This window comes from Balaenoptera physalus (genome assembly GCF_965194825.1).
Source record: "Balaenoptera physalus genome assembly, chromosome: 11".
NCBI classification, from domain to species: domain Eukaryota; kingdom Metazoa; phylum Chordata; class Mammalia; order Artiodactyla; family Balaenopteridae; genus Balaenoptera; species Balaenoptera physalus.
In genome coordinates, this window is record NC_138896.1 from 107,139,576 (window position 1) to 107,162,224 (window position 22,649).

Sequence of the window (22,649 nt, forward strand, 5' to 3'; positions counted from 1 at the left end):
GGCCACTTCCCAGCCTCCCCTGCAGCTGGGGATGGCCTGTGGATTCTGGCCATTGGGATGTAAATGAGTAGGTTGTGTGTGATCCCGACTCACATTCCTGGAATGGAAGCTGGTTCCCCGCCCCTTCTTCCCCAGGGCTGGATCATGAACAGGTGCTGGGGAGCTAGCGACCGTGCAGGTGAGAGGAACCCTCTATGGAATGGCAGAAGCAGTAAAACAGGAGGAGGCCAGGGAAAAGGTGACCGTACAGGGCAGAGCTACTACCTGCCCTGGATGGGTGTCCAAACTAGAGAAGCAGACGCCCACCTGGTTTGAGCCAGTCTCTGTAGTGTCTCTGTTGGGGCAGTTTATCCCAGTCTAGCATAACTCTCACAGTGAGCAAGTCTGACCACAGTACTGGACGGTGCTCCCAAGCATTTCAACAGTCCCTTGGTAAGCTGTCTATACCCATATTTGTAAATCCTTTATTTTATTAACTTTCTGAATGCATGTCTTCTTTAAAATACATTAATTTATAATAACCAACAAAAACCGCAACCATCACAAATGGAAATAGGTCTAAAACATGTACGTGCACAACTAAATTTTATCCTAAAAAACCTTTTAAGTATTTTACTTAGGTATTTTACTCCTAAGTCTCAGTTACTAAACCATGCTGTTCTATGAAACAACACAATGTACTGTTAATACCCTTGTCTACAGCCTAAAATTTTCTTTGGAGTGTAATTCCACGCCACTTTGGTTATAAACACTGTTCCTGGCAGTATCTCCAAGGTGCACTGCTTGCTTAGAGAATAAAACTAGATTTCCACATGGCCAGTCCTATTATTGAGATATCAACTGAACTAAAATTTTTCCTTTTGAGGTTTAGAAACACGAGCCAAGATATACCTCTATCTTCTTCCTCTGCTCCATCCTCTTTTGATTTTTTCATCTTTTTTTGTCGGAGTTTGGCAAGTCTTGCTTCTAACATAGCCTTTCTCTTTTCCTTTATATTTTCTCGTTTTGTTCTCTGATCTGTTGTCTGAACGGAACAGAAAATTAGAAAATTATTAGCCTATTCACAATATTTCTGTTGAAAAAGATGAAATAATTAATTTTATTCTAAAAATAGACTAATTGATTTTCATGCCACCTCTAAGAAGCCATCCTTGAGATCTTCAACATGAAGACCCGTTAAGTCCTCTTACACAAGCCCTCTGATGTCTTCTGAAGTTTAGTAAGAGTTCACAGAGTATCCTGGAAGGCTTACCATTCAAGAAAATTCTGTCCTACTCCTTAATCCCCCTCTAATAACTTTCTATTTTCTCACCCAGGCTGCTCCAAAAGTGCCATATTTGAAATCAAGTTTAAAACATCAAAGTTATACAGGTTACTTTTGAACAACTATAATCTTAAAGTCTGAAACACCAAAATAATATGGCAATTACCCTTATGAAACCGATAATTGCATTCTGAATAGCAATGTAAATTTCTAATTAATTTACTAGATTTTTTTGCAGTACGGTACAACAAGAAACCCAACCGCTCAAATCCTTAACATCAACTGAGTTTAATTTGTACCTGCTCACGCAGCATTTCTAAAGTTTTCATCTGCTTGTTTCTCAACTCTTTATCTCGGGCAAAGGCAAAGTATCCAACACCAAGTTGCCGGGCCTCTGAAATAAGTCAAAATTATCCAAAAGATTAGATTTCCCTGATCAGTGAATTAAATTCAGACCAAATTCCTACCAAAGCAAAAAGGAACACAATGATGTCTCACACATTTTGTTTTGTTTTTTCTAAGAAGCAGCTACAAAAAAAGTTAGAAGTTGTTTCCATCCTGTTTGCCAAGTGACAAGCGTAACAAATATTCATTAATGTTTTAGTCATAGGCTGCCTCCACTTCTCTTGAGGAGCAAACTCAGATTAACAGACCCTCTGTTAGGAAGATACTCCCAATATGAATATTTTTAGGCTATGAAGTGAAAAAAGGGATATTTTCAATTCCGAAAGCAGAATCTTTTATTTCCACATAAGAGCTGCTGCTTTACAAATACTTCCTTTTATGCTTGTCATTTGTTCAAGATAAAAAAATGATTTAAAAAGCTGCCAGATGGGGGCTTCCCTGGTGGCGCAGTGGTTAAGAATCAGCCTGCCAATGAAGGGAACACAGGTTCGAGTCCTGGTCTGGGAAGATCCCACATGCCATGGAGCAACTAAGCCCGTGTGCCACCAACTACTGAGCCTGCGCTCTAGAGCCCGCGAGCTGCAACTACTGAGCCCATACGCCTAGAGCCCGTGTTCTGCAACAAGCCACCACAATGAGAAGCCCGTGCACCGCAACGAAGAGTGGCCCCCACTCGCCGCAACTAGAGAAAGCCTGTGCACAGCAACAAAGACCCAACACAGCCAAAAATAAATAAATTAAAAAAAAAAAAAAGTTGCCAGATGTCTATACCATTTTCACGAATGTCTTCGTAATGTACGGGCCCCATTGGCCTTCTCAGGGACTCCCTCTCTTCTTCCTCCCATTGCTGGCGCTGGAGTTCTTTTCTCATATCTTCAGATAGTAAGGTTTTTTCATTTGCAGGACTAACGAAACTAGGAAAATAGATCAAAAACCATCTTAGATAAGAGCTGTGACACAGCAATGCTTCAGTTCAGGAGGGCGAACATGGATGAGTAACTCTAGTTACGAAGAAGACGTTCCTTACAGAGGCTTCTGACCCACAATACCACTGGGAACCTGCAAAAACTATTTTCACCTTTCTTTAATCAAAGCAAGCAACATGTTACATTAGCATAATGAAGTCTTGCCTCACCACTCAGACAAATTACTTTCCTTCCCACCCTGGTCTTGGGCTGAATGGAGGGGGCAGGAGAGGCAGAGAGGAGGAACTACGGGCCTCCTGTGGACGGTCTCCCGTGCAGGACCTCATGTCTCGTCAGGTGGCTCAGGGCTTCTGCACTTTCTTCCCTGTGCCAAGCCCAGGCCTACCTGACCCTAGAGGACGTGGACAAGGTGGAGCTTCTCCCAACACTTTCCACACAATAGCTGCCCTTGGTGAGAATTTTATTCCCTGGGATGTTTTAGCAAGTTACCTCTTAGGTGTGTCTTAGGCACCACAGAAAAAATTCTAGCCATAAAGCCCTTACTTCAAAATGCAAAGGTGTATAAACAAAAAGTTAAGCTAACTACCTCCCTGCCCCCACCTGCTGTGGGATATACCCAGAGTATATTCTTAAACACTTTCTCCGCAGTGGTTTGTTTGTTGGCTTGGTCTGGGCTCATTCTCTATTTGTTACTCTGTAGGCAGACATCCTTCCAAGTAAACAGATAGGCTCTAACTCATTCCTTTTAGTAGCTACACAAGATGGATGATCAACCACTCAGGTTGTTCCCTGAGTGTGGACTATGTGTGTATGTGTATGCTAACCCCAAAAAAGTGCTTCCACTAATATTCTTGTACATTAAAAAAATATTCCTATACCAGAGCACCAAAGATAACTAACTAAAAACAGCCTTGCACACAAAACAATCCCCGTGTCTGCATGTCATGGGCAAAGCTTTGCATGTCACACACTTACAGCCTCCCCTGAAGATTTTTATCCATTTCCAGCAGATGTGGCAAATCCTTTCTCATACAGCGCCGGGATCGCCCTAAAGAATCCACATAATCCACCCTGAAATAAAAGTGAAAAGACATGGAAAATTGTACATGACATATGGTTCCCTAAGTCAGGGAGTTGGTGCACAGTAAAAAGTTAATTTAGGCCCCATCACCAAGAAAAACCCTCAACCTGAGAGACCACTACCATTGGTAAGAACATGTTTTTCAAAGTTAAAAGTTGACACACAGTAAGTTCATTGAGCCCTTTATCAAATCTTAGTTTTAGAAACTGTAGAAAATGATCATGTACATCTCTGACCTCAAGATAAATACCCCACAAAGACCCTTGCTGCAGCATCTCAGAACTTACTTTAATTTGGTTTAAACAATTCCAAATATTTTATCAGCATCATAATAACTTTGCTCCGTACCATAATCTCAGCTTGCTCACTTCCTTACAGTCTTCCCAAATTTGACTTTTTATTCTTTCCTGTATTTCTTCAAATTGGTACAATTCTTCCCAATGAATTAGAACTTTCTTAATATAAGTATTTTGAGAGACTCTTTTTAACTAGGAGGAAGCCAAGCAACACACATTTTATACCAAAGAAGCACCTCAGCAGCGGGCCAGTCTGTTATCTTTCACCCCCGTTCCTCTTTCCTCATCCTGGCCCAAAGTACCTTTGTCCAGGTACGAGGCAGGGGAGCCAGGCAGCTGGCAAGGCCAGTGAAATACTGAGACTCCCCCAACAGGAAAAGGGCAGGTTTTCATGAGTAACATTTCATTTGCATTATGATGCAAAACATTTTTAATTTTTTTAATTATGGGCAAGGACTCCCTCACAGCCTTTGGCAGGAGGCTGAAAGCACAGAAGGGCCAGCACTGCTACTGGACCAACTCACGGTCAGATTCCCATGCATGTGGCTTTGCTTTTGTTAGCCTTTTCTTTTGTCTCACACCTGCCGATTCCAACTGTCAGCCTATGATTTAAAAACTGAATGTTTGGGAATCCACAACTATAGTCCTAAAGCTGATGACCACAGAAATAAAACCTCCAACAGCAGAGAGCAGTTTCTTTCTCCCTTTTCTTCTTTTCCTTTTTTCTTCTTCTATGAATGGAGAACAAAAACCATTTAGCCAGACGGTCTGAGTAGTTATTTACAGTATTTGTGTGGAAAGATTTTCCACCACCTGGAACTTAACTACCTAAAGGATTTTACAAGCAGTTACAATTCTGGAACCTAATTTAAAAACAAAAAAGTGTCAGAACTGCTTGCAGTGCATCTTCCTTCACCATATGGTGGCATGTGACACCTTCAATTGCCCTCCAAACTCTTCAAATCAGTAACAAAGTGGTTGTAATCATACAGGCATTAATATGAGAGGAAAAAATAAAGACATTAAACCTTTCAAAGGAGATGAGATTTCTGCTATGAAAAGCAATCACAGGCCATTCTGTCCCCGGGGAAGGCCTCCAAAACATTCAGATCCCATCACAAAGAAGTGGCAGAACAGCAGCCAGCAACTGCCCCATGTAATCAGCAATCACCGAGCAAGCTCTCAGAGAAACAAGTACTCGAGGTACAAGGGGGACACAGGAGGGCTCGGAGTCATGCCCTCTTCACAGGGCTCTAGGGGGAAGTTAGGGCACACACTCATGAAACACTCCTTACAGGAGCAGGCAGGGTATAAAAAGTACCAGAAGTTTGCCTCAATCTTCTTCTGGTAATGAGGCCAGTTATGTGTCAATATAAATAAAAGGTAAAACCCAAAGGAGCAGAAAGTATGTTTAAGTGCTACCAGAGCTCAGATGAGGGAGAAACCACTTAGACTAGCAATGATGATGAGAAGCATGACGGAAGGGATGGCATCATACATGCTCCTCTTCTGGTTGCTACAGCAAGCGTGCGGCCACTTAGCCCACCCCAAATATAAGTGTTTTAGAAGGCAGGTAAGAAGACCCCTCCACAGCATGAAGATGCAAGTTCTCTGTGTTCCCAAGCAGTGAAGACTGCTCTCTTCACTCATAAATGACTCCTGCCCACAGGGGCAATGGCTGACAAAAGGTCAACAAGTGCTGCCAACAATCCTAGCAGTTCCTAACAAACACCCCCATAAAGAAGACATTTGAGCCTTGAAGCAGGGAAGGGGTGGGCTCTGCACCAGCAGGAGGGGAACAGGCAGGGTTACTCCCAGGACACAGCATCAGTGCATCTCCATGCAATTTCAAGCCCTTTTGAACAAGTTTCTAAACAATGTCTTAGGTACAAAAAATCATAATGGAATTTTCATTCTGGTCTCTCATAAACAAAAGACTAGTTTAGTTTCCTCATCACTCACCTACTAGGCATCACCATCCCTGTTCTACAGATGAGGAAACTGAAGCTTAGAGAGGGTAGGAACTTGATCACAACCATATCACAAGTGAAAGGCAGAGCTGCTGCAGTCCAGATCCAGGTCACGATGCCTAGACCACACCGCCAGAAAATGTCACAGCCAGAGTAAGGCTCACTGGATCAGCTCTGCCAGCCTCTTTTCACTGGAAATAGAGATGACACTATCTACGTGATGACTCTCCATGATGCCCGAATAAGGACAAGGGTAAGGTAGCGTGGGTAAAAAAGGAACATTCTTCTGCCTAAACAACTCTTTCACATCAATGAAACAGGCATATCAATGCCTCTGTGCCTGGCACAGTGCCTGGCACATGGCAGGAGCTCAGTCTATTTGTAATTATTTCTTTATTGGAGCTACTGCTTCTATACCTATAAATCCAATCCTATTTAAAGTGGAGTCTCTAAAGAAAGAAAACTGATTAAGAATAGAGAGAAAGGGACTCCCTTGGTGGCACAATGGTTAAGAATCCGCCTGCCAATGCAGGGGGCAAGGGTTCGAGCCCTGGTCCGGGAAGATCCCACATGCCATGGAGCAACTAAGCTCGGGTGCCACAGCTACTGAGCCTGCGCTCTAGAGCCTGCGAGCCGCAACACTAAGCCCGCATGCCTAGGGCCGCGCATGGCAACGAAGAGTAGCCCCTGCTCACTGCAACTAGAGAAAGCCCACGCACAGCAACGAAGACCCAATGCGGCCAAAAAAAAAAGAGAGAGACTGGGACTTCCCTGGTGGTCCAGTGGGTAAGACTCAGCGCTCCCAATGCAGGGGGCCTGTGTTCGATCCCTGGTCAGGGAACTAAATCCCTCATGCATGCCGCAACTAAGAGTTCACATGCTGCAACTAAGAAGTCGGCATGCCACAACTAAAGAGCCCGCATGCCTCAACGAAGAGCCCACATGCCACAACTAAGACCCAGCACAGTGAAAATAAATAGTAAATAAATAAATATTTAAGGATAGAGAGAAATGGCTTGATAACAACCAAACAACATGACTCTCAAAAACTAAACGCAAGTCTGACAATATTAACATGACCAAATGGCATAATATCACCAACCATTCTTCACTGGGGTCCTGGGGAGGAGGGATATCTTTTTCAGAAACGGTTTCTTCATCATCATCTCTTTCTGTCCTTCTATAATCTCTATTGGCACCAATCTCTTCCATTTCTTTGTGTTTGTCTATGATCTTCTGTGTGAAATCCACAAGGTACATATCCTCCACTTCTTCATCTAGGACACAAAAATCAATTTTCAGATTCTTGACATCAAAGAAGAAGAACACACATGGAATTGACATGAAGCAGTCACATTCATCACTAGGCGGCTATATTACCCGACAATTCAGTAGTTGATGTCTCCACCCACCCCCTAAATGCTCACAAAGACACAGAGCCACCTCGAGACTGACAGGGAAGCTGTAAATAGGCCACTGGACACATATACCACATAAAAAAAATCTTTAAAAGCCTAATGTTTTCTACTGTCTTGTCAATAACAAAAGACTTTAAGATAACAAAACCATTTGATTTCAAGAGACTCATATAGCCAATTACATAATACAGAAGCAGAACTATATTTCTCAGTTAAGTCTTTGTCGCTATCAGTAATACCCCTCTCTAAACATGTGGGCCGTATCCCATAACCCTAATTATACTGCTAAAGTATGGCAAATGTTTGAAGGGTCACAACACAGGTAAAGAAGTCATCTGAATTCTTCTCAATCCAAAGAACACCACTTTCAGGTTAGGCACAGTGCCAGGATCTGCAGGGCATACAGAGATGTGTAAAGTGCCATCTGCCTGCAGGCCTTACGATCTACTTGAGCTAAAACATACACTGAAAGTTAAATAGCAATCCATGATTTTAATTTAACACAGGATAGCGGATGTATTCACAATGTTTACATGAAGTTTCACTCTGCTAGATTTAAGCTCTAAGGAACAGATAGTAGGTTCCCTACTACCAGTGACTGGTGTTACCCTCACTGTACAGTGGAGAATAGCTGAGGCTCCAAAACTTAACTAGCCCAAACCTGCTGGTCCAATATGCCTATCAGGAGGTGGGCCTGCTGGTATGGACAGAACCAAATCTCCACGTCCACACACTCCTTTGGACTTGATTTCTATATTAACAATATAAGTAAAGTTTGAATCAAACGAAAAAAGACTTTTTTTTTTAAGCCACAAAAACATGTAACTCAAATGGGAAAGAGATATACGTTCCCAGAACTGAGTTGTAAGACCATGTAACAGTGAGGCCTCCTGCTGACTGACACCCTGCTGCTTCTTTAGGAGGAACGCAAAACGTCTCCCAGGGCCCTCAGCTTTGTGAGCACCCAACCTGCCCATGCTGGGCTCCCCACCACACAGGGAACAGGCCTCTCCCGTCTGGGCAGCCCATGATCAGGGTCCAGCCCCGCTGCTCTCCTGCTGCCCCGCTGCCCGCTTTCCCTGCCCCTCAGACCCAGCCCTGCTAGTTGGCCCTGCCAGCTCTGGCCCTCTCCTCCCTCCGATCTGCTCTCTCCATTCTCCCCCTGCAGAATCCCTTTCTCCAGTTTTCCAACACCTTCAAGACCCCCATCAGAGCCACCTTCTCCCTAGAGACTTCCACACATGCCTTTTAAAGGCAATAAGATATGCACTGCCTTGTAAAATCTCTTCTACTGCTGTTGAACTGTAGGTTGGGTTTTCTTTTTCTGGGGCGGGTTATGAGGAAAGGGGGATCTTTTTTTTTATTATTTTAAGAGCAACTATAAGCACATCACAGAAAAAAACTAAAAATAGAGAAAAACAGGGGGAAAGGAACCATACTCCAGTACCCTGATAGAACCATAATTCCTCCCAGGTTTTTTTTAACATAGCAATAACTGTAATTGTGGCCTATTTAGACCTTGCTTCCTATATTTCTTTTGTTCTGTGCCATTCTCCTCCACTGATGATACCCCCCCTTAGGGCAGAGGCAGAGAATCTGGCTTATACCATACTGGCTTGTCCCTTCATAGCACCTATCATGGGGCCCAGCACCCACGGGGCAACTGAAAAACTATTGCTGATTTTCTTGCCTCTGTGTTGGCACGGAAAGTAATCAATTTTATTTTTTAAATTTCTCCCTATTCTTACAATTATTTTAACAAATAATAAAATACCACAGAGGTGTATGAATTACAGAAAATAAAGATACATAAATAATCATATTTACCTATAAAGTCTCCATTAGTCATTTTTTCATATAATTTGGCTTTTTCTTCCAATTTCTCCCTAGGATTAAAAAAATAGCAAGTATTAGAAATGGTCTTATCACTGCCACTCCTGGTAAGTCTGCCCCATCCCCAGCCTTACTGCTGCAACCGGCCCAAGGGACCCAGCCTGACGACTAGAGCTGAAACCCGGCCCTGAGGGGACCTTCAGGCCCAGCCAGGTCTGCTCTGCCAACTAAACGTAAGCTCCGTGAAAGCCTAGCCCATGTTTCTCTCATTCATGACTGTATCCCAGGGCCTAAAACAGTATCTGGTGCATAGCAGATGCTCAGTAAGTATTTGATGAGTGAATACATGAATGAATTAAGATTCCAATTTAATTTAAATGCCAAATGCAACTTAAATACCAAAAAAAGAGAGATGTCTAAACAAAAACATTTTCTATTTGCAACCTTCCAAATAGATCACCAAATTCCATTTGTTTTACAAATTCCTTGTCTTACACAAGGGTCCCTGGTCTCCCTTGGCTCATCAGGCCTAAGGCAGGTAGAGACCAACTTCTTGGAAGTCTGTTAAAAATATGATCGTGTCTATTTTATACAGAACATGAATAATGTATTCATGACAAATAGCTAATAAAAAACAAACATCAACCCTGGTATTTCAATACAGCAGTCTCTCTGCTCATGTTAATTCTAGAGACATTTATTCTTTCGTCGGTAAGACAGCTGACAATTCTTTTATTCTAGAAATACCTATGATGGTAAAGAGCCCCAAAGAAGTCATCTGAGTTTTTGCTTGTGAAGCATCACACTTAATCATAATAGAAAATTTCATTTCTAATGGTGTCCCAAGGGAATTCCTTGGTGATCCAGTGGTTAGGGCTCTGTGCTTCCACTACAGGGGGCATGGGTTCGATCCCTGGTTGGGAAACTAAAATCCCACATACCATGCAGCACAGCCAAAATAATATTAATAATAATAATAATAATAATAATAATGGTGTCCCAAGGCAATAAAGTCCCTTGGTCACACGGTTGTGTGCTCTGGAACAAGTGACTTAACCTCTCATATACCTCAATTCCCACATCACAACAGATGGGAAAGATAGCACTGCCTCTTAGGGTTGTAATGAGGATTAATTAGATAATACACGTAAAGCATGCCACCAGTTACAGCCTCTTCGCATCTATGTCAGAAAGATTCCTCTTTCATTTTACACATTCATTCGCAAGTACTGACTGCGCAAGTGCCAAGCACTGTTTTAGGTGCATAAGACAAAGTTCCAGCTCTCATGGGGGTCACACTCGAGAGAGGGAGAAAGACAAATAAATCAATGAAAAAGAGGATTTCAGACAGTGAGAAGAAGGGAAGGAAATAAAAGCAGGTTTTCCCAATAGAGGCCCTTTGTCATGCATTGATGGAGTGCTCTGTGGACCAGCTAAGTCATATCAACTTCTAAGAGGTTAAGTTGCTCTTTTTCAGATGGAGCTTAGTGTAACAAGCAGTCTCGTTACAGAATCTCATCATCTTAGTAAAAATAAAACTTCAAAAAATTTAGAAAACAAAATACACTGTCTGGACAGAGCAACTGGGCAGGACACTAAGATAGGGTAGTCAGGGGAAACATCTCTGAAGAGGACGTTTGGCCTAAGGCTTGCATAGCAAGAAGTCAACCATGGAAGGAATCTTCAGGGAGAAAGCAAGTCAGGCAGAGGAAAGATGAAGAGGGAATGAACTTGACATGTTCAAGGAGACACCAGCATGGTAGAGGGTGCTGAGCAAAGGGGAGAGTGGTACAAAATAAACACAACAGAGACAGCTGGGGACAAGAGTGCAAGGGAAAGGATAAGAAGTTTGGATGCAGTGTAACAAAAAGAAGACAGTTTTAAGATGGCAGGAAGAGTCTTCAGATGAATAATGGAGGGATTTCCCTGGTGGCGCAGGGGTTAAGAATCCGCCTGCCAATGCAGGGGACACGGGTTCGAGCCCTGGTCTGGGACGATCTCACATGCTGTGGAGCAACTAAGCCTGTGCGCCACAACTACTGAGCCTGCGCTCTAGAGCCCGCGAGTCACAACTACCGAGCCTGCGCACCACAACTACTAAAGTCCGCGCACCTAGAGCCTGTGCTCCACAACAGGAGAACCACCGCAATGAGAAGCTCGCGCACCACAACGAAGAGCAGTCCCCGCTCGCCACAACTAGAGAAAGCCCACGTGTAGCAACGAAGACCCAATGCAGCCAAAAAATATACATAACTAAACTAATTAATTAAAAATAATGGAGATCAAGGAAGATGTAAGGGAAATGGCCACTGGATTTAGTAGATGAGGAAGTCATTGGTGACTGTAAAGAACATTTCTTCAGTCAAGTAGTGAAGATGGAACTCAGAGGGCAAGGGTATGGGACACTTATCTGGAACCCACTATGTGCCAGACACTATGTATCTCCTTTAATCTCTTAAAGGGCTTCATGAGTTAAGTATTAACCACCACACCTCACAGATAAGGAAAGAGTCTCAATGGAAAAGTAACTTGCCTAAGGCCTTACATCCTCATGGAACTATCTCTGCCTGTTGTAAGCTCTGGAGAGATGCAGAAGTCCTGCAGATCATGGAGAGACTTGATTCCCCAGGAGCACAATGAACGTATTATGTAAAAAGTTACTGGGTAGAAAAATCACAGCAAAGTACCAAGGAATACTCTGTTATACAGAGGAAACTAAAAAAGATCAAGCCCATAGTTAATACTCAATGGTGAAAAGTTGGAAGCTTTTACTCTAAGGTCAGAAACAAGACAAGGATGCCTACCCATAACATTTTTATTTAGTGCAGTATTGGAAGTTCTAGCCAGAACAATTAGGCAAGAAAAAAAAAAAAGGCGTCCAAATCAAAAAGGAAGAAATAAAACTATCACTATTTGCAGATGACATAACATTATATATAGAAAATCCCGGGCTTCCCTGGTGGCACAGTGGTTAAGAATCCGCCTGCCAATGCAGGAGACACGGGTTTGAGCCCTGGTCTGGGAAGATCCCACACGCCATGGAGCAACTAAGCCTGGGCGCCACAACTACTGAGCCTGTGTGCCTAGAGCCCATGCTCCGCAACACCACTGCAATGAGAAGCCCGCCCACCGCAACGAAGAGTAGCCCCCGCTCACCACAACTAGAGAAAAGCCTGCACGCAGCAACGAAGACCCAATGCAGACAAAAATAAATAATAAAAAAAAAAAGAAAAAGAAAATCCCAAAGACTCCACCAAAAAACTGTTAGCACTAAGAAATGAACTCAGTGAAGTTGCAGGATACAAAATCAATACATAAAACTCTGTTGCGTTTCTATACACTAATAATGATCTATCAGAAAGAGAAAATAAGAAAACAATCCCATTTACAATTGCATCAAAAAGAACAGAAGAGACTTCCCTGGCCGTCCAGTGGTTAAGACTCCACACTTCCACTGCAGGGTGTGCAGGTTCGATCCCTGGCTGGGGAACTGAGATCCCACATACCATGTGGCACAGCCAAAAAAAAAAAAAAAATCATAAAATACTTCGGAATAAATTTAACAAAGGAGATGAAAGACCTATACACTGAAAACTACATAGCAATGGTGAAGAAACTGAAGATGATACACATAAGTGGAAAGATATTTACGGATTAGAAGAATACTGTTAAAATGTCCATACTACCCAAAGCAATCTACAAAATCAAAGCAATCCCTGTTAAAACTCCAATGGCATTTTTCGCAGAAATAGAATGAACAGCCCTAAAATTTGTATGGAACCATAAAAAAATCCCCAAAGAGCCAAAGCAATTCTGGAAAAGAAGAACAAAGCTGGAGGCATCACGCTCCTTGATTACAAACTATATTACAAAGCCATAGTAATCAAAACAGTATGGTACTGGCATAAAAACAGACACATAGATCAATGGAATGGAAAGAGAGCCCAGAAATAAACCCACACACATATGGTCATTTAATTTATAACAAACGAGCCAAGAATATGCAATGGGAAAAGGACAGTCTCTTCGATAAATGGTGTTGGGAAAACTGGACAGCCACATGCAAAAGAATGAAACTAGACCACTATCTTACACAAAAACTAACTCAAAATGGAATAAAAACTTGAATGTAAGACCTGAAACCATAAAACTCCTAGAAGAAAACACAGGCAACAAGTTCCCTGACATGAGCTGTGGCACTGATTTCTTTTGGATTTGACATGAAAAGCAAAGGCAACAAAAGCAAAAATAAAGAAGAGAGACTATATCAAACTAAAAAGCTTCTGCAGAACAAAGGAAATCATCAACAAAATGAAAAGGCAACCTATTGGATGGAAGGAAACATTTACAAATCATTTATCTGACAAAGGCTTAATAGCCAAAATAAACAAAGAACTTACAACTCAACAGCAAAAGAACAATCCAATTTAAAAAATGGACCTGAATAGATATTTTTTCAAAGACATACAGATGGCCAACAGGTACATGAAAAGGTGCTCAGCATCACTAATCATGAGGGAAACACAAATCAAAACCACAATGAGATATCACCTCATACCTGTTAGAATGGCTACTATCAAAAAGACAAGAAATAACAAGTGTTGGTTGGTGAGGATGTGTAGAAAAGGAAACTTTCATGCACTGTTGGTGGGAATATAAACTGGGGTAGCCAGTATGGAAAAAGAGTATGGAGATTCCTCACAAAATAAAAATAGAACTACCAGATGGGGACTTCCCTGGCAGTTCAGTGATTAAGACTCTGCACTTCCAATGCAGGGGGAAGGGGTTCCATTTCTGGTTGGGGAACTAAGATCCCGCATGCCACACAGTGAGGCCAAAAAAAAAAAAAAAAGAACTACCATATGATCCAGCAATTCCACTTCTGGGTATTTATCTGAAGTAAATGAAAACACTAATTCTAAAGATACATGCACCCCCATGTTCATTACAGCATTATTTATAATAGCCAAGATAAGGATACAATCTAAGTGTCCATCGATGCATGAACAGATAAAGAAAAGGTGATATACATACACAATGGAATACTATTCAGCCATAAAAAACAATGACATCTTGCTATTTGCAATGTTATGGATGGACCTTGAGGGCATTATGCTAAGTGACATAAGTCAGACAAAGAAGACAAATACCATATGATTTCATTTATATGTGAAATTAAAACAAAAAAAAAACACAACACCCAAACAAACAAAAAAACCCTAAACAAAAAAACTAACAAGTTCATAGAGACAGAGAACAGAATGGTGGTTGCCAGAGGTGGCAGGGGGTGGGGAGGAAATGGATGAAATGGGTGAAGGGGGTCAAAATGTACAAACTTCCAGTTACAAAATAAGTTACAAAATAACTAAGTCATGGGGATGTAATGTACAGTATAATGACTGTATTGCATATTTGAAGTCTGTTAAAAGAGTAGATCTCAAAAGTTCTCATCACAAGACAAAAAAAACTGTAACTATGTGTGGTGATAGATGTTAACTAGATTTATTGTGGTGATCATTTCACAATATATACAAATATCAAGTTACTATGTTGTACACCTGAAACTAATATAACATATTTCAATTATATCTTAATAAAATACCTATATAAAGCATAAAAAAGTTATAGCATCTTTCAACAAAATTAAAATTCTAAGAATAATGTCCAGTAGTGAGAAAAAGGTCTCAAAAATGAACATACCTTTAAGTCTCATGTCTGTTGAGGACAGGCCAAACACTAAGAAAAACAATCCCCCAAATGGGCTAATATTCTGCCCTTTATTCTCAGACCCAAAAGAGCTGAGGAGCCTTAGCAACCACTGTTTTCAACTTTCATTATGCAATGGATCCAAAAGCACATGTGGCAGTCATGACAGACATTAAAACTTGGGATTCTGAGTCCAGGGTGATACTGCAAATAAGGGAAGAGCTCTTCTTTACAGAAGAATGCCAGCTAACAAACAGAATGAAAAAATAATAAACATGTAATGATAGAATTAGAAAAATCCTAACTTTGAAATCATCAGTGTAATAATTGACTCATCAGTGAAGACAAAACCATTGCATGAAAACATATTGGCAAACAGGATATTCACAGTCTCAGTTTCCCTCCTTAGATTATGATTAATTACAAATGCAAAAGAGCATCTTTACAGTGGAAAAATCTAGCAGACCTACCTTAACTGAGTGATCAAAGTTATCATCATCAATAATGACTTAAACTGACATCATGAACCTCCCGATGTGATTCAATGGGAGGACATACCATCACCTATATATTCAATAGTATTCTTGGGGGCTTCCCTGGTGGCGCAGTGGTTGAGAATTTGCCTGCCAATGCAGCGAACACGGGTTCGAGCCCTGGCCTGGGAAGATCCCACATGCCGCGGAGCGACTAGGTCCGTGAGCCACAATTGCTGAGCCTGCACATCTGGAGCCTGTGCTCCGCAACAGAGAGGCCGCGATAGTGAGAGGCCCGCGCACCGCGATGAAGAGTGGCCCTCATCTGCCGCAACTAGAGAAAGCCCTCGCACAGAAACGAAGACCCAACACATCCATAAATAAATAAATAAAATTTAAAAAAAAAACTTAAAATTAAAAAAAAAACAGTATTCTTACCAACAACAGTTAGTATGACTCTAATCAGATTGTGGGACACTGTAGAAACAACTGGGCTGGACTCTTCAAAAAACATTAATGGCATAACAGACAACAAAAAGGCAAGGGAACTGTTTTAGATTAAAAGAGACTAAAGAGATATGAAAATTAAATGCAATTTGTACTCTTTGATTGAATCTTGGATTAAATGTTTTAAAAAACAATAAAGGACATAACCTTTATTTAGGATAACTGGTGAAATCTGAATATGGACCATATGATACTACTATTTTATCAGTGTCAAATTTCTTGGATATGAGAGCAGTATTGTGATTATGCAGGATAATGTCCTTATTCTTAAAAGATATATGCTGAAATATTTAGAGGTAAAGTATCATGATGTTTAACAAACTTTCTCTACACACACTGGAGAGAGGGACGGGGAAGAAAAAAGTAAATTTTAAAAGATGTTAATTGGTGAACTTAGGTGAAAAGTATTAGAATGTTCACCATACTCTTCTTTCAAATATTGTCGGTTTGAAGTTTTTCATATGAAAAAGTTGAGGGGGAAATTCAGTTTCTAAATGCTAATAGCATGCCACCTAGTAACCCCAAACCACACCACCATGGGGACATTTCTTAAACACTTGTTGATACCTCAGTGCCTAACAGGGGCTCAAAGTGGGACTGTTTCATCTTTTAAACTGAGGCTTTCTTTTATCTTCTTATAAGACTATATATATGTCTGCAAATTATATTATTTTCAGAGTAACAGAGTATTTGGCTAGAAGGATGATAAAAATTAAAATTGTAATTCAAAAAGAGTAAAAGTTGAACTTTCATTCCTTTGCCTGGGTAGCCACAACGGCAGCTACATTTATCAGAGCGAAACTTAACCTCGCTTTGTCCAAAGTCTTCTGTTCCTCAATCTTCTGTTCAGCATCCTTCTCAGCTCGATTAGAAACTCCTGCGTTTTGTCTGCTCCAGATACTTGGTTTCTGGAGAATAATTTAAAAAGACAAGACAGAATCACCAAATGATTGCAAAAAATCTCTACTTGTCTTGTACATCAGAAGGAAAAAAAAGATAATTAGATCTTATGAATCAGTGGAAATAACTAGACTTCTGACAGCCAACCTATGTCCTACAAATACACTGTACATAGCAAAGCTGGAGCTGAAAAAAAAAAGCCCTAACTACATAAAAAAAATTTCTTTATACAATTGCAGTTACTTCTCTTTTATCTCCTGAATGATTACAACCTAATTCTAGACTAATGAAAATATATGTAACAGAGATTTAGTAATACAAGTAACAGATACCATTAGCTATAAAATTGTAAAAACATTCATAACTCTTAAAGACCCAGCTATATTTCTGCTATATTTCTATATTATCTAATTGTTTATCTCTGTTTGGATGTATAACACCTGTAAAGCTAGATAATCTTCCATGGGAATGTAAACAAACACATACTAACAGCATGTACTATTCCAAAAGAAGTGCTAAAGAATTAGATCATTATAATGCACTTTTAAATCTTACTAATCTCTATCTTAATATTTAAAACATTTCATGCAGATGTTCAAATACAAGACAGGGATTTTTATGTAGCAGACACCATGAACACTTTCAAAAAACCTAAGTATGGCGTAATTTCCCTATGTTTGGAAATGATGGAGATAATTAGATCTTATTTTTACCTTAGTAGTTGGTTTTGGTTTCCCCAGAACTCCAGCATCTTTTAGAAGTTTTTCTTGTTTGAATTCTTCTTGTTTTCGGAAGAGTTCAGCCTTAAGGTCTACCAACTAAAATAAAACCGATAAGCAAACAAAAACAATTAATTCTAATGAGTGACTGGATTTCTAAGTTTTTATAATTCTCAAAACAAGATTACAAGCTCCTAAAAATGGACAAAAATGGATATAAAACTAAATGTTTAAATGTAGAATCTAGTACAAAATAAAACCATGTCATATTTCATTCCAGCTCTGTTGTAAATGTATTTAACTTTCAACACTTCAAGGCTTTCCTCTGGGCAAGGGGAGAGTGATAAAGCAAGGTAAATGAAATCTGCACCTTTTAGATTCAGATTCAACTAACATTATTAAGCACCTTCTGTCTGGCACTGTCCTTGGCTTTTTCTTGTAGTAATTTCACTTAAACATCACAACAATTTATTATTTCTATAGGAAAATGTCTTTGTTCAGCAACAATCTGAGCACCAGTATATGTCTGGCACTTAACACTGAAGAGCAGGATACAAACATGAATTAGAAATACTCCTGCCTCAAAGAGCCTACAATCTCCTAAGAAATGTAACTTACAACACCAGTCAGTTGTAATAAACACTGTGAAGAGTGGAATTAAGTAGCAAAAAGTTCAGATAAAGGAGTATTTCCTTCTGGCCAGAGTGATCAGAGATGGCTTTGAAATGAAGCTTAAAGGATAGGCAAGATTTCAACAGCTAGAAATAAAATGGACTGAGTGAATTTTGTTTCAGCATGTTTTGGAAACTGCAAAGTTTAGCTGAACAACAGGGTTCAAGAATAGGAAAGGCCAGAGCAAAGGGAACAGAGGAGTTGGATCAGTCACCACTATCTACTCTGCAAAAAAGGATGTAATCACAGTTTCCTTTTTAAGGATCCAAGTACAGCTACTTATATACATGGTCATTTATAAAGTAGATACTTATAAACCCCAGCATCACATACTGACTTTTAAGGGAAATCAAAATGACTGAGCTCAATGATTTCTAGTTTGGAAGAAAGCAATTTAAAAATAGGCTTGGCAGGGTTTTTAATAATGCCAAGGGCAGGTTCATTCTAGGGCCTAATACTCTAAATTTTAAAAAACAAATTTAAAACTTAAGCCTTGGGACTTCCCTGGTGGTCCAGTGGTAAAGAATCCGCCTTCCGATGCAGGGGACGTGGGTTCGATCCCTAGTCGGGGAACTAAGATCCCACATGCCACGGGGCAACTAAGCCCACGTGCTGCAGACTACAGAGCCCACGCTCCACAACTAGAGAGAGAAAACCCACACACCACAACTAGAGAGAAGCCCGCACGCCAAAACGAAAGATCCCGCATGCCGCAACTAAGACCTGACACAGCCAAAAAAATAAAAATAAATAAATAAAGTTACATGTATCACTACAAAAAAGACTTGTACATTTAAGGAATAAAAACTTAAGCCTTTTCTTCTAAGCCTTCTTTTTTTTTTTTTTTTGATGTGGACCATTTTTAAAGTCTTTATTGAATTTGTTACAATATTACTTCTATTTTGTCTTTTGGTTTTTTGGCCCAGAGGCATGTGGGATCTTAGCTCCCCAACCAGGGATCGAACCCGCGTCCCCTGCATTGGAAGGCGAAGTCTTAACCACTGGACTGCCAGGAAAGTCCCTCTAAGCCTTCTTTTTTTTTTTATTTAATTACAAATTTTATATTTATTTATTTATTTTTGGCTGCGTTGGGTCTTTGTTGCTGCGTGCGGGTTTTCTCTAGTTGCAGTGAGCGGGGGCTACTCTTTGTTGCGGTGCGCGGGCTTCTCATTGTGGTGGCTTCTCTTGTTGCGGAGCACGGGCTCTAGGCGTGCAGGCTTCAGTAGTTGTGGCTCACGGGCTCAGTAGTTGTGGCTCGTGGGCTCTAGAGCACAGGCTCAGTGGTAGTGGCGCACGGGCTCAGTTGCTCCGCGGCATGTGGGATCTTCCCGGACCAGGGCTCGAACCCGTGTCCCCTGCATTGGCAGGTGGATTCTTAACCACTGCGCCACCAGGGAAGCCCCCTCTAAGCCTTCTTAACCACATGAATTTCCTAGCCAGACATTTTCCTATTAAACTTTTGAACTTCAAAATGAAGATGCTCAGAAAAGTGTCAATTCCCAGATGGCATTCACATTATGAGTATTGTTAATTTTAACTCGTCAGGAAAGGATAACTTTAATTTTACAGCTTTTTGATTCCTAATCCTCAAACATAATAACTAGTACCAATTTTCAGTATTAGACGGGGAAAAGGAGCTCAAATATTGGGCTACTTCCATCTGTTCCTTCGTATCGCTTGCATCCTAACATTCTGCAGTAAATTCGAGATTAAACCAAAGGTTAGGCAATTTGTTCTGATATAATGGAAGAGACAACAGCTTTGGAGTCAAACAGATGGAGTGAGCCCAGTTCCACCACTAAGAACTCAGTATGTAAGCTGGAGAAAGCCACTTCATTTTCTGAGCCTCAATGGCATCACCTATAAAGTGGGGATATTACTAGCACCTGCCTCTTAAAGCAGTCAGGAACATTCAATGAGGTAGTGCACACAAAGTGCTAGCACAAAAGTACTCAGAACAGGTTTTCTTCCTAGAAGCAACTAACAACAATGCTGTTTACATTCTGTTAGACCTTACAGCTCCCAGGCAGCGCAGCCTTCGGGTGTATTAACAACTGTTTAGTTCCTGGTGGGGACGCTAGGCATCTCGGACCCTGGGGAACAAATCACACTCTCTAATGTTCTGGGAGGACCATGCCGGTCCCTGAACTGAAGGGAAACATATCTGCACAGCTAGCAGAGGCTGCGTTCCCCCTCCGACGGTAACGAAGACAAGGCTGGCAAGGAGGCCTGGCCTGTTGTTGCGGAGGGGAGGCAGGGACATTCCAAACCCGGAAAAGACACCAGGTTCTGGTCCGCGTCTGAGGGGCAAGCCTGGTGCCGGTGCACGGCAGAGGGCAGACGCCACGTTCGGGGTTCTATAAACAAGAAGTGGGCCCTGGCTTTTTCTTGGAGAAAAGCCAGGTGCCGGGGGTTCTGTCTGAGGGGAGGCCAAGTTTGGGTCCCCGAGTGAAGAAACAAACGAGGTCGAGATTCTTGTCCGGCAGAGGCGGGGAGACGCGGAGCCCGCAACAGCAGCTACACCCGTACTCACCGAGGACGCCGTGACGTCCAAGGGCTTTTTCCTCCGGTCCATGGTCGCACTGGAGCGCCCCGTCCCAAAATAAACGCCTCACCAGCTCCCGACAGGCTTCTTATACCGGCTTCCGGCGTAACCGGAAGTGTCCTCATGAGAGCGACGCTGTTTACGACGCTGGCGCCATCTTGAGAAGGTCAGGATATGGTGCGCACTGCGTCCTTCACCATTTTGAGAAGATCAGCATGCCCAGGAGTGAAGCTAACTGCTAAGGCCATCTTGAAGAGGGCGGAAGGTAACAGGGCTAATGTTGTCGCCATCTTGAGAAGGGCGGCATACGTCTTGCAGAGCAATGCACGCCATCTTGAGTGGGCGGTTGCGGGGGCCGGTGTGTGGCGATGGCGCCATCTTGGAAGGGCAAGGGAACTGAAATGAACGTCTTCTCAGTGAAAAGAAAGATGGGTTAGTAGGACTGCAAAAATCTACCTAAACACCGTTTTAAGACCTGCTGTATGCTAGGCACTGCTTGGTGCTTCTTACAGGTTAATTTATTTAAATTCTCACAAGAGTCATATGAGATAAGGATTATTATATTAATTTTAGTAGAAATAATAATAACTAACATTGATATAATGCTATATAGGTATAGTGTGTCACTTTACGTAGTTCAGCTGGCAAGAACATGGACTCCAGAAGCCAACTTCCTCAGCTGGAATCACTGCTTCACTACTTATTGACTGTGTGACCTTGCAAAAGTTACTTGGTGCTTCAGTTTCCAAATGGGAATAAAATAGTATTTACTTCATGGGGTTCAGTTAGGATTAGATGAAGTAAATGAGCTCGTCGATAAAAGTATTAATGATTGTGGTAGACAGACCAATGACACATGCCCCCCCCAACACACACACACAAGATGTCCATCTTCTAATCTCTAGAACCTGTGACTGTGTTACCTTATATGGCAAAAAGGAATTTGCAGATGTGATTAATGATTTTGAGATGAGGAGATTATCCAAGTACTGTAGGTCCAATGTAATCACAAGGGTGTTTATAAGAGGGAGGCAGAAAAGTCAGAATCAATGAGAGATAAGAAGTAGCTACACTGTGGGCTTTGAAGAGGGAGGATGGGACCACTGCTGAGTAATGCAGGCAGCCTCTAGAAGCTGAAGAGACAAGGAAATGAATCCTTCTCTAGAGCCTCCAGTGTAGCACTGCTGACACCTAGATTTTAGCCTTGTACGGCTCATTTCAGACTTCCCACCTCCAGAACGTTAACAGAATAAATTTGTGTTGTTTTAAACCACTAAGTTTGTAGTGATGTATTACAACAGCAGTAGGAAACTGATACAAATGATAATGATTTGCAGCAATAGCATATGTGTGTACCTCTTTTCATGGATTATCTCATTTAATCCTTGCAAGGATCCCAGAGGTGGGAGCTATTTACACCATGTTACCAAGGAGAAAAGTGAGGCCCAAGAGGTTAAGTGACATGCAAAGGACATTTGCCAGCTAGCAAGTGATGGACCCTAGAGTCAAAAAATAACTCAAAGGGCATTGAGTTAATTATTTGCATGCTATTTACTTGTAAAGAGGGGAACCCATATAGATTGACTTCATCTAATAAAGGCTAGAAGAGGATTTATATAAAAGAAAGAGGGGAGAAGGAAAAGCCATAGACAGATTGTAAACCGTGAACTTCAGTTTCCTTGCCTAGCTGGCCACTGGTAATGAGGCCAGTCAGTGTTCTGATCTTGGGCTGCTAGAAAGCGAAAACTTTGAGTTGTTTGTGGATGCCCCAGAAGACCTTGAGAGTTTAGCTTTCTCTGTATAATGACTGCCAGTACCCTGGCTGTCGTCTCCATGTTCATTAGGCAGGTTTGTACCAATACCATCCTCCGAAGTTCTCGCTCCCGTGGCATCCAGCCGATTTCAGTTACCTTCCAAGCCTTTTAAATTACCGG

General features: G+C 41.5%; 1 protein-coding gene across 1 annotated transcript in view; it reads right to left on the minus strand.

Annotated features, from left to right (window-relative positions):
• Positions 1 to 20,838, minus strand: part of CCDC174 (coiled-coil domain containing 174) — a 29,318-nt gene extending 8,480 nt beyond the window's left edge. Inside the window, exons 1-9 of the mRNA XM_082413489.1 lie at positions 20,704 to 20,838; positions 17,493 to 17,597; positions 16,687 to 16,787; positions 9,188 to 9,246; positions 7,045 to 7,219; positions 3,571 to 3,666; positions 2,441 to 2,583; positions 1,564 to 1,658; positions 892 to 1,024 (exon numbers count right to left, since the gene is read on the minus strand). Of these exons, the coding sequence (XP_082269615.1) occupies positions 892 to 1,024; positions 1,564 to 1,658; positions 2,441 to 2,583; positions 3,571 to 3,666; positions 7,045 to 7,219; positions 9,188 to 9,246; positions 16,687 to 16,787; positions 17,493 to 17,597; positions 20,704 to 20,745 (949 nt within the window). The 5' untranslated portion in view covers positions 20,746 to 20,838. The remainder of the gene's footprint in view (positions 1 to 891; positions 1,025 to 1,563; positions 1,659 to 2,440; positions 2,584 to 3,570; positions 3,667 to 7,044; positions 7,220 to 9,187; positions 9,247 to 16,686; positions 16,788 to 17,492; positions 17,598 to 20,703) is intronic.
• Between the last annotated feature and the right edge of the window lie 1,811 nt (positions 20,839 to 22,649).